The sequence below is a fragment of the Dreissena polymorpha genome, chromosome 6 (assembly GCF_020536995.1).
Source record: "Dreissena polymorpha isolate Duluth1 chromosome 6, UMN_Dpol_1.0, whole genome shotgun sequence".
NCBI classification, from domain to species: domain Eukaryota; kingdom Metazoa; phylum Mollusca; class Bivalvia; order Myida; family Dreissenidae; genus Dreissena; species Dreissena polymorpha.
In genome coordinates, this window is record NC_068360.1 from 4,457,166 (window position 1) to 4,470,776 (window position 13,611).

General features: G+C 34.0%; 1 protein-coding gene across 1 annotated transcript in view; it reads left to right on the plus strand.

Moving 5' to 3' along the window:
- The first annotated feature begins 609 nt into the window (after positions 1-609).
- The window catches only part of LOC127834147 (mediator of DNA damage checkpoint protein 1-like), a 29,566-nt gene continuing 16,564 nt past the window's right edge, over positions 610-13,611 (plus strand). The window contains exons 1-2 of the mRNA XM_052359781.1: positions 610-721; positions 1,509-2,309. Coding sequence (XP_052215741.1) covers positions 610-721; positions 1,509-2,309 — 913 coding nt within the window. The remainder of the gene's footprint in view (positions 722-1,508; positions 2,310-13,611) is intronic.

Consider the following 13,611-nt stretch of genomic DNA (forward strand, 5'->3'; position numbering starts at 1 on the left):
TCCTACAGTAAACAAAAATAAACATAAAAATTCTAAAGATTGGAAATGGACTGAAGTTGAACAAGCTACAGTTGATAAATTAAAAGAAATACTTTGCTAACCAAAGTTCTTGCCTATCCAGACTTTGAGAGTTCTTTTGAACTACACACAGATGCTTCTAATAAAGCATTAGGCGCTGTGTTGTATCAGCAGCAAGGCGATCAAAAGCGAGTCATAGCTTACGCCAGTCGTGCTCTTACTAAGTCTGAGCGTAACTATAGCGCATTCAAATTAGAATTTCTAGCGCTGAAGTGGGCTGTAATTGAGAAGTTCTCCGATTATTTAGCCATAAAAACATTTTCTGTTGTTACAGATAACAATCCTCTGACTTATATATTAACTTCAGCCAAGTTAGATGCAACAGGACAAAGATGGGTTGCAGCATTAGGGCAATACAACTTCAGTATAACATACAGAGCAGGAACCAATAATGCTGATGCAGATGGGATGAGTCGTTACCCATACGAGAAACTACATCAACAAAATGTCATTCAAATAGATGACCAAACAGTCAAAGCTATTTGTAATAGCGACTCAGATACTGTGAGGTCAATAATAGAAACTCTGCCAATGGCTAGTATCCACATTGTTGAGGCAACAGAAGAATTGGGTCAAGGATTGGCACAGAAGGAGTTGAGAGAAATCCGACAGAAACAAAGACATGATCCTTTAATTGATAGATGTAGAAAAGCCGTCATTGACCAGACAATACCAACAAAGTTTAATTCTAAACTAGACTCTATTATGAGGAAACAATTTAAACATTTTAAAATAAAGAGAGGCATTCTTTTTAGAAACATTAAAGAAGAAGATAGATTAATTGAACAGCTTGTCATACCTGACTGTTACAAAGAAGAAATATTAACAGGATTGCACAACAATGTAGGTCATCCTGGAAAGGAGAGAACAACCAAATTAACGAAAGAGAGATTTTATTGGCCAGGTGTAGCAGCAGATATAGAACAGTGGATTAATGGTTGCGAACGGTGTTTGAGAAGAAAGAACAATACTAATGAGAGAGCTCCACTAGTTAACATTAATACCACATATCCACTCGAGTTAGTGTGATTTGATTATTTGACACTTGAACCAGCTAAAGGAGACATTGACAATGTACTTGTCATAACAGACCATTACACCAAATATGCTTTAGCCATACCAACTAGAAATCAGACAGCCAAAACAACAGCAGAAGCATTCTACAATAATTGTATAATACATTATGGAATACCGACACGCCTACATTCAGATCAAGGGGCCAATTTCGAAAGTGAAATCATTAAAGAACTATGTAATTTGACCAATATAAAAAAGAGCCATACAACTCCATACCATCCCCAAGGGAATGCCGGACCAGAGAGATTTTATAGGACACTTTTAGATATGTTAGGAACACTTGAAAAAGAACAGAAAACAGATTGGAAACACTATATTAACTCATTAGTTTATGCATATAATTGCATTTCTAGTAAGAAAAGTGTCATTTGATGGGAAGCATAAAATTGCTGATAGATTTGAAGAACAAGAATATGTTGTGGTTGAGCAACCACAAACAAATATTCCAGTGTACCGAGTAAAAGAAATGGGTTCAGGTAGAGAAAAAGTTCTCCACAGAAACTTATTGATTCTGATTAAAAGTAAGAATGAAGTTTTTGATAGTGGGGGAACAGAGAATATTGGACTTGAGAAAAGTTCAAATGGGTCAGAAGTGAGTTCTGATAAAGAAGCCAAAGATGAGACAGTTGTATGTGACGTCACTTATGAAGAAGATGAAGATGGACTAGATTTTGTAGTTACTACAAAACAAATTGGGGACGCCCAAAATCCATGCATAGAAGTGAAGGAAGCAGATTTAGATATACACATTGAAGAGAGTCAAGAAGAAGAACATGAAGATAGTCTGAGAGACTTAGAAGAAATTGTTTCTGCTGAGCGGACAGAAGAAACCATAGACGAACCTGAAGAAAGAACTGATGAAGCAGGTGAAAAAGCTGCTGATATGACTGGTCAAGGAGCTGAGATACTCCAAGGCAACAGTATAGAAGCAGCTGAAGAACCCTTAGGACATGACACTGAAAAAGACATTCAGCATACAGACACAGATCAGGATGTTAGAATAGAAGAGAGGACACAGAGAAGCCATTCTGTTGCAACTGAAACAACTAGAGAACCTCCAGTCCCAGTACCGAGAAGATCTACCAGAGACAGACATCCACCAAATAGACTTAAAGATATTTATCTTAATTGCATGGTTGAAACTTCTCATGATTGTAAAATTGAAGCATTATCTGTATTGTTTAATGCTGGTATTTTAGATCAAATTGATACTAATATAGCTCACCAGATAATTGGAGCTGTTATGAAATGAATTGTATGTATTCTATATAATAAAATGTGAATTGTTTTAATAAGTGTTTTTATCATTCTCATTTACTATTGAGGAATATTTTGTAAGTTATACTTTTGAAATTGTGCGGTCACAACTGTTGTGGGGGAGTTGACAAAGAGTAGATTACTTTAATAATATAAAGTGTATAAGGAAAACTTTGTATGAACTGCAAAGTATACTACAAAGCTGAGTGATAAAGTTTGATTTCATGTTAAACTTTCAGAAGTGTTACAGATATAAATAGTACTATGTAGTGGTAAATAGAGAGTAGTGTATATAGTTAATAATATTTAATAGTGAATAGCAAGTAGTGTATATAGGAGATAAATTTGTGTGTAACATGACATGGACGTACACAGACGTATACTATATGACGAGGCGTCATTTAGGAAAGCGGGGGAGTATGTACCCGAGTGGTTTTTAACCTGTTTATTCGTGTAACCTGTTTTCTTGTGAGCAGTTTTAACACTATTGGGTATGGTTTTCTTCTTGTTCACTTTTGGTGGGAATTGTGAAGAGAAAGGTTGACATTTTCTTCATTACGTTTATCAGTTTTAATCAGGATTTCCACTGGCTGATATGTTGTATTCGGTTGATATGAACTGTATTCAATCCAGTGTTATTATTGCATTTGTATTTAAAGAATAATTTGACATGTTTGTAATGTCAAATCTTGTATTTTCGCGATTGTTGAAATGGTTGCACAATGGATTCGATTCTTTCTTTTAATACTTTAGTATCTGAAATCGTTTTAATTCTTTACTAATCAATGCACCTAATAATGTTTGTGCATGCTTAATTTACAGCAATCACGTGAGCTAGGAGGGTAGAATTTGGAAGTGAGAGGAATCATTCAATACCACCAATTGGTTATTAAACTGTGTACTATGTGATATGTAATGTTCTTGTCATGTGATTAACATGTTTGTTGTCATGTTATATATGTTTTTTGCTTTGTATGTTTGTTACTATTTTATTGCATAATAATGTTTAATGTTCAGGTGTTAATGGCCACTAGAACAAGACATTTCTTATTTATAGTATAAATAAGTATGATATATATTAATAATGATATTACCAGTATTATAATGCATCGTACTTAATATGTAATTGTTTATTTTACAGGATGGAACGTTTTGTAGATTAACTACATCTTGAGCAACTATTTGTGACTCACGTTATATGTATTTCTAAGAATACATTAAACCTAGAAAAACTGAACAGTATTGAGTTATATTGTCCTGAGTTAATAACCCCAAGGAAACCCAGAGATATACATACACTGGTGCATATGAATAATATAATGAATATGAAAGAAAGATTTTAATCTGCATGTAATTTTTTCACTATACAGGATTACCTACTGTTGCCTTTTTGACATGGTTGTTTTAATGGATTTTTCCAGCTGCATTCTGTCCCAAAACTTTAACATTTCATTAATGTTATGCAATAACTTTTGAACTATTGAACATAGCAACTTGATATTTGGCATGCATGTGTATCTCATGGAGCTGCATATTTTGAGTGGTGAAACGTCAAGGTCATCCTTCAAGGTCAAAGGTAAAAAAAAGCGGCGCATTAGGGGGCATTGTGTTTCTGACAAACACATCTCTTGTTTGTTTTTGATCTTCCCCCATAGACACAAACTTATGGTTCTATTCCCCGGAAACAGACTCGAGAGCGTTTCAAAGAAGCCTTAGGCTTTCGATGCAATCGAGCGTAAATAAATAAGTTTGAACAAAATGTGCCCTTTTTCATTGAAAGGTGAATCTCTTAGCACTCCTATCTATATATTAGGTTTGTATACTTCTGAGGGATGCTGCTCTGTAAAAAAAATGCTCATAATCCACATATTATGTATGTAGTTAAGCAAGGCAAGGTTGGAGGTTACACAAAACTGATAGAATTGTTGTAATCTGGTGCAATAAGTACCTGCATTTTAAAGGAATAATTCCTGAAAGAATTTTAAAAGTTTTCATTCTTCTAAAGGCTCTTTCTACATGAATTCTTACAGATGCTATTGACCGGGACCTCTTAACAGCTTTGCTGCTTAAGCACTTACCATGGGTAAAGGCAGGGATATGGAGGGTAGCTCGTTTAGGCAAAAGCAAATGTCTTATATTGAAACCTCTGTCTGCCATTATATCATCCCCTTCTTGTACATATTGTAAAAACTCACTATTCTGTACAATTTTTGCATCGGTAACTGAGCCTGTATATATTTTTGAATGGAAAATTATTGTACCAGATGGATAAATAGCTATAAGCTTTTTAAAAGTATTTGAATGTTTGTAGCTGGACCAAGTTACTTTCTGTGCAGCAGGTCTAATCGGTTTTTGTATAAAATACTCTGTACAATCAATAATGGCTCTTGTTCGTGGGTATCTAGAAAAGGGCAGAGGGAGGTTTACTTTAACAATATCACGGTGGGGCCACACAATTAAGGGTTTCAAACATTGGTGAAGCAGATTTGTCCAAGAAATAAAAATCCTGCTAATGTGACTTTTTGACAAACCAAAAAGATATGATAAATGATCATAACCAAACCCCGTTCTTATTTTAACAAGGCACACTAATAATTCAACAAACAACACATCTTTGTTTCTTTTCCTCCCTTGAGTTTTCATTTTTCTGGGTATGTTCTTATATTTTCCATCCTAAAGCTTTATGCGTTGTGCAACTGGAAAAATCCATTCAAAAAACTATGTCAAAAGGGCTACAGTAGGTAATCCTGTGTAGTGAAAACATTTAGAATCTTTCTTTAAAATGTTGTTAATGAAATCATTAGCTATAGTATTATCAGTTTGGCTTCACTGGTGGGTAACAGAAGTTGCCACTGTCTTGATAAGTGAATGGTCTTGATCAGAAGCAACCAGATCATGGAAAAATGGCAGATTTTCCAGTTGGTTCAGATCATTACTGTCAGTCAAAGGTGCTGATGGTGAGTGCTGAGCAAAATTTAATTTTGTATTCTTGGTGGTCCCGCGCTTGATTATTGGAGATGCTCTTTCAACTGGGCGTTTGCCCGAAGATGATGTTGAATTAGATGAATACATGGCTGGAACAGGGTCAGTAGCACCAGGGGGAAAATGCTGAAACATAAATTAAATGAGTGGTTATAACAAGATCTACCAAATTATATTTTCTTTTTATGCTTATAGCATGTGCCAATGTTAAGATAGGGCCAGGAAAACAACTAGCATTACTTGCCACTTAAGTACAGTTTAAGTTCAGTCTACAGTACAGTACAGGTTGCAGTTGATGTGTTCAACAATTGATAATTGTGACATAAAACGATAAAGGTTAAGATCAAGAACCATACATGTCAGTTAATGCCATGTTAGTAATTATTCATTTAAAATAAATGTAAATATATTTTAAAAATCCTTTTTACTTCTGGTATTCAAAATTGCGTTGTTGTTTTTTTCTACCCAAATCATAACTTTACTCTTCACAACAATAGGGTTTACAAATATCTAGGTTCGAAAGCGCTTGGTACAAATAAAACATACAGAAGGCTATAATATTTTATTTAAAATTCCGCTTAAATTCACATGACACAAATAAAATTAATTAAACTATCACCTTCGAACATACGAAGTGATGCGGACGAATCATGTCCACTGATAAATCTTCGTGTGGTCTGCCGCAGTTCTTGACCCACAGTTTGCATCGTTCGATGGACGTTTTTGGTTTGGGAAATGGATGGAAAAATACATCTTTCATATGTGGCCGGTCTTTGTACCTAGTGTCACTTGTGCATTTTCCCCAGCTACACCGTTTGGTTACCATATTAAAATTGATAAGTCAGCGATTTGAAAAAGTTAGGTGTATAAAACACTCAAATATTCGCGCCTCGCGTAGGTTTGTTTGTACCGGGATCACGTGAGCTATATATTGGAAAAATCCAAATGTGGATTTCCGGGACTGACGTATTGCGCCGCTTTATCGCTCTTATTGACAATTATCGGCAACACTTTCATGCTTCAGTGCACGTTAACCTCGATGTTTGCTGTTAACACAGATAAGCAGATTATGCTTCGTTATTACTCTGGTCGTTTTAATAAAATTTTAATAATTATGACGGTAATTCTTCCCCGAAAATTTGAAATCCACGAAATTAAGTATCAACGAATAAGTTGTTTTTTTATTTGAAATCCACGAAATTACGTGCCAACGAATTAGTTGTTTTTTCATTAAACCACAAAATTTCATACCGACGAATTTCTATACGTTTACAGTATGTTGTTTTAATCTTAAACAAGTTTATGAAGCTATGCTTTATGTATAGTAATCCCTTGTACTGTTTTCAAACTCGTAAACATGTATTTCATTTTTTGTTTACTTTTAAAAACAATGTTAGAATTAAAAAAATATATATAAAAAAAATTCGCAAAACTGTGTTTTATTGATGTTTTCCATATGCAGGGATGCCAATTATGTTTTAGGGCGAGATTTTTTATAAAACGATTTTATTTAACTTAAGCATAAAAAAGAAAGGGGCCGTACTTCATTATTTTGGTCCCATGTCTAAATCATCAACATCGTAAATGTATCTCCTGCATATGTAAATGAAAAACTTTTTGTACTTTTCCGAATCCTCTGGAATTAACAGTTGGTAACAAGAGTGCCAAACTGTCACAAGATACGCCCGTTCGGAGGTTTTGGACACCATGCTTAATGCTTGAAATGCACTAAGTGACCTCGAGACCTAGTTATTGACCCGGCATGACCCATATTTGAACTTGACCTAGATATCATTTAGATGTAACATCTGACTAAATTTGGTGAAGATCAAATGAAAACTACTTCAATTAGAGAGCGGGCACCATGCTAAATGCTTGAAATTCATTATGTGTCCGATCGTGACCTCGTTTTTGACCCGGCATGACCCATATTCGAATTTGATCTACATATCATCTAGACTCAACTTCTGACCAAATTAGGTGATGATCAGATGCAAACTACTTCAATTAGAGAGCGGACACCATGCTAAATGCTTGAAATGCACTAAGTAACCTTGTGACCTAGTTTTTGACCCGGCATGACCCATATTCGAACTTGACCTAGATATCAACTAGATGCAACTACTGACCAAGTTTGGTGAAGATCGGATGAATACAATTTGAATTAGAGTCCGGACAAAGTGGCGCCGTTGAAAATGCACTAATTGACCCTATGACCTAGTTTTTGACCCGGCATGACCCATATTCGAACTTGGCCTATATATCAACTAGATGCAACTGCTGACCAAGTTTGGTGAAGATCGGATGAATACAATTTGAAATAGAGTCCGGACAAAGTGGCCCCTTTGAAAATGCACTTATTGACCCTATGACCTAGTTTTTGACCCGGCATGACCCATATTCGAACTTGGCCTAGATATCAACTAGATGCAACTGCTGACCAAGTTTGGTGAAGATCGGATGAATACAATTTGAATTAGAGTCCGGACAAAGTGATGCCTTCCGCCCGCCGCCCGCCGCCCGCCGCCCGCCGCCAAGGGGTTTCACATAATACGTCCCGTATTTTATACGGGCGTATAAAAACCATCGCTTATGGCATACACAGATTGAACATTACTAGGTTGGTGCTTAGGAGAAAATACTAGAAGCAAAATTTAGATTTATGATGAAGACCCACATCATAAGCTTAACGCTTAATATATGAATGTACCTGTCACTTTATGTGTGAGACAAAAAATACACAACAACATACTTATTATCACGAATTTACTGTTACCAACATGAATTGTTTTACCAGTAAATAATTTACCAAACCATATTTAAATAAAAAATATAATCAAATATTGTTCACCTGGATTTAATTACATTATTTCGTTTATTTTAATTTCATTTAATTCATTTTCATGTTTTGAAAGTAAAGCATGTGAATGAGGCAGTTTCCACATGAATATGATTATAAAATAACAACCTGATTATTAAACTGCATGTACATCCCAATTGATTAAAGTCAAGTTTTTGTATGTTCAAGCTTATAAACAAAATAACACATTCAGTATGTTCATTTATACCCTTAACTTCTCGCCATTGTTTCTGTGAACTCAACAAATGTAGTATTAGACACACTGTTATGAGTTTGCATATATTCGGATAAGTTTCTACCACGCGTTTGTTAGTTAAAAAACACGCTCAGTCATGGCACTAAATGTCCATGAATTGACTTCATCAAAGGTGTAGAACCAAAAAAACATACTCCACTCATCCAGTACGCCTTCTATGAAGAAATAATAACAAGCAGTCATCAAATAAAATGAATACCGTATGATCATAACACTTTCGCTTCTTATATGGTCTTCAAAAAATTAATCAGAGACAGTTGACAAGACTAAACTTCTGCTTTTCGCTTATTTGCCATTTTTTTCAAAGTGTCAGCATAATGTGCAAAATAATAATGGTAATACACAACATGGTCTCAGGTGTGTCAAATGAATTTTTAGGCAAGGATTATTAATTATAGGTATAAGTTCAAGTGTACAACACACTCTTTTGTAATAAAAATATTGCAAAGTGTGCTACTGGCACTGCATTATGCACATTTATATTTAAGCAAAAATTAACATTCATTTATATAATAAACAAGAAATCTGATATTTAAAAACAACTTAGTAGATATTGTTTAATGTACAATGTATTACTCAAATTCATCATCACACAATGAGACAACACAATGGTCTCTAAACAGAGTGTGCTTTTTAATTGTGGCATACATTTTATGAATTAATACTAGTAATAGAAATACAGAAAAAAACGTCCAGAGCTGTCTGGGAACTATCATTTTAATATCAACAATTCATTTGACATGCCTGATTGCAAATTGTTAATTTCACTTTTCTTTGACATTGTTATCACACCTGATATTTGTTATGCTGTATATTCTTTTTGCTTACATACATACATAGTCTCTTCACAATAATTGCAGTTTCTTTACAGTCCACTAACGTTGAACATTACAGAGTCACAATTGCTAATGTTCCATTCCAGGTCAAGCTTTATAGGTCCAGAATTGCTTAGTTGTTGAGTACAAAGCACGCAGTCAGTTTTGCTCAGCAGAATGCTGCATGGAATGTGTGAAGTCCAGCATTTGACAGAGCAACTTCTAAAAGAAAATCAAAGAGAATCCATGAAATGTGCATATGAATTAGTCTATTTCCAATGTGTATGTATGCACAGTTTGATTTTTTACAGTTTGAAACAGTTTGGTACGAAAATTATCGAGTATGAGTCGGAGATGCAATATTGTTTACAATCACAATGTAACTTAATACATCACAAAAGAAAGGGTCTTTAGAATAATCACGTAGAATATACTCAAGAATAACTCCAAAACTTAATAAAATGATAACTTTTATGTTCCATTAGTTTGACTGAATAATAATGACCTTAACTTTAAAATCGGCGAAATTTTGTATGTGCCGAAAACAGTTCCCATGTTATCAAAGGTAATCTTTAGCAATATAATTATAGATTGATGTTTTATGTAACCAAACGAAATATTTTAATTGAATAATTACTTACCAATCGCATGCATTCCATTAATTTATTAAATTTCAAAAATGTAAACATCCACCAGAGTATGTCAGTTTCAATTTTCACTTCTTAATGACGTATTGATGAAAGCAGTGACGTCACACAGACATGTATAGTTGTCGACGAAAGAAACGCGGCCGTTCATGTTGTGAACAAATTAAACTTTTAAACAATTGTTTATTTATGTAAAGGGATAATATTAACTATAGAATATTGGGTTCATTAAAGAAGTTAATTCGAAACTAATCTTATTCGATATTGTAAACCGGAAGTACGCAAATAATGTAGACGAGTTATCTGTTTTAAGATTTTGTTAACAACATCTAGAACAATTTTCAATTTACAATGCATTATGGGAAACAGGAAGTGTCACACAGGGAGGCAAACAGACGTATTTTGATCGTAGAAAATCATATAATGCAAGGAGAAAGAGTACCATTACCTACAAAATAATTAATTTCTTGTCGTATTTTTTATTGAGGTATGCAAATACATGCGATATGGCGTTTGTCGAGGTGTCTGTGTTGCTACAAGTAAACTGCCTATGCATCGCGAAAACAGACGACGCGGGCAGGAAATATTTGACTTCAATACCCTATCAGATAAGTAAATTTGTATTTCAGAAAAGTGATACAATTAAACGGTCAACGCCCTTCGGGCTTTTGCCCGTATTACAAAGAAACTGATTCTAAACAATATCTTAATTTTACCTCGTCTCATAATAAACACACAAAGATAAATATTCCTTTCAATTTAGTTAAACGGATTTGTACCTTAGTTTCGAATGATACACTTAAACTAAAACTTTTAAACGAACTTAAGCATTCACTTATACAAAGAAAATATCCGAAATCTATTTTAAATACAGGTATTAAAAATGCACTTTCCATCCCTTAACATGGATTACTTTCAAAATCAACACAAAAAGACAATAGTAATATAATTCCATTTTTTCAACACAAAATTCAAAAAATAAAGAACTGTTGCGTATTAAAAATCAACATTGACATTTTAAAAACGGACACGGTTATGAATAAAATAATTTCAGATCAGAAAATAATAAAATGTAAGCGATAGCCACATAATTAAAAACGACTGTTAACCAAATCTTACTTTTCATCTCAAGAACCAAGAGTATCCAATTGTAATGACCATAATGCGCCCTTTGTGGTTATATTATTGAAGGGAATTCTTTTTGAAAAAAATTAATGGCAAAGTGTTCAAAATAAAAACCAATTTGTCATATGATATACACAATGTGATTTATGTATTAGTATGCAATGGATTCAAAAAATATTATGTAGACCAAACTGGCGATAAACTTAGAAATAGACGATCTGTCCATGAACAACAAATGCCAGACCCCACTACAAGATAGATGCATTTAAGTAAACATTTAGATGAATGTTCACATTATGAACCAAAATTTAAAATATTTCCATTTTATGAGCCATTTTCGAACAACATTTCAGCAATAGTATATATATAGTAATGGTGACGTTATTTTATTTACAAGTGTATGCATTAAAGACAATATACATAGGCATACGTCTTAATACACTTCTGTTCTGTTCTTTGTGACATTGATAATTTTATTTTCCAAAACAGCAGACATATAATCACTAATCTGGTGTTGAAACATTTGTAATATATTAGGTAAACACGACACTATTTAGACTTTCTTGTTAGCTCTCTTTAAATAAAATACATAGCATTTTTAACAATCACACGTACGACTTATTATGGTTTATGGTTGATTTTAATGTATCATTTTATAGTATAACCCATGTTAAATAAACAATTTTAAATATTTTATAATAATTTTACCATAATTTACCAAAAATCTCCTTGCTGTGGTTGGTACATTCGCTTCTCACCTAGGTGACCCGGGTTCAGTTCCCGTTCCTGACAGCATATGAGTTTGGTTGGTGGTCACCATACCCGACAGTTAGGGTTTACTCCGGGTTCTCCGGCTTTCCCAAACAACACAAGACCAAACCAAAATTGAAATATCTGTCAGTAAGAACGAAATAGCTAGACATTGCAGCTTGAATTCAAAATTCGTCCTAACTTTCGTTAGTCTAGGAAGCTCGGAAAAGACCTCTTAAACTTCGAAATACACACACACCAATAATCTCCTTCATAATGATGGGGTCAGTTCCCGTTGCAACAAATCTTTAATGGAGATAGCTGGAAGTAGTATTTTATTGTAAAATTTGGTTATGGTTCAAAATTTCCCGCGAAGATATACAAACATTTACGAGCTCTCGCGTAGTTCACACGAGCTTCCCGGAGCCAATCTGACGTTCGCTCGTAAATGTTCGGATATCGTGGCGGGAAATTCACATGGAATGAATTGTCATACAAAAAATAAAAAACGAGCATTTTGTATCTCGTTAAATCTATGTTACCAGACCACATCTAGCATTGAAATGTTGGCTATTGCTATTAAAGGGGCACGAATTTTTTATGGCTTATTTTTATTGTACGAAATAGTTTACGAAATATTCCTTGTGAGCATTTATTTGGCTTTAAAGGCATATTCCATAGATAAAATGTTACAGTAAATTATGAAATGGTGTTGAATTCGTCGTCAGACGTTTCACTGTCAAAGTAACTCAAATTTGTTTATTGAAATATGTATCCAATTTTTAGTTTATAATACAACATATATTTAACGATCGCAACATTACTACTTTTGATACCGTTACGCTGATAGACGTCATAATATTGTTATCTAAAATAGAATCATTGTAGCTCATAACTGTATTATCGTCTAAGTAAGTTGATCGTGTATTATTGCGTTGAAATTTAAATAATTTATAAACAAACGCAATTAGAATGGAAACTAGGTACTCACGGGTCGGGTAAGTGTTGGCAATAAACATAACGTTTATGCCATTAATTGTTATGATGTCAGTTTAATAGTTAGTGTGACAGACACCCCTGGATTACTGCACAAATTGGTTGATGAAGTCACTGCCGCGTGGCATCTTCAGATAAGGACCAAGCTTTACATAATCTTACCACAAAGTGGTCACGTGTTCATACTAGATTATGGTTGTATTATTATGTATTATATACATGATCTAACAGCAATACGTTAACATGGCATAACTCCGTCTATGATATGCTATCGAGAGAACGTATGTTTGTCTCCCCTGGGAAAATTGTATAAACAAAAAATATACTGATGATTGTAACATATACGTTATTTCCGTGCGGCATGCGTGCATATATTTCTAAAACATAAGCTGATATCTCTTCCCCGCGTTAGGGAATCGCGTTTTTTTCTGACATTTCCGTCTGCGATTCCCTAAATGCAGGCGTTGTTACAAGCATACACCCGATACATGTGTTTGTTTAAGATCGTATTATTAACATGTATAAATGTATATTATCAAACAATATAAATTGAAAACAATCAAGAAACAATGATATCTGTTTTCGTGGTATACAACAATTATTTGTCATACAATAGCCAGTGAGTCTCACTAAATAATAAATAACAAACCATTCATTTGGTGGTTTTGATGTCGGTCGGCATGGCGAATTACTAAACGAAGACTGACTGAATGAATGATTAAACGAGTAACTAAATCGGTGAAATTAGAATGACCGTAGTTAGAATGC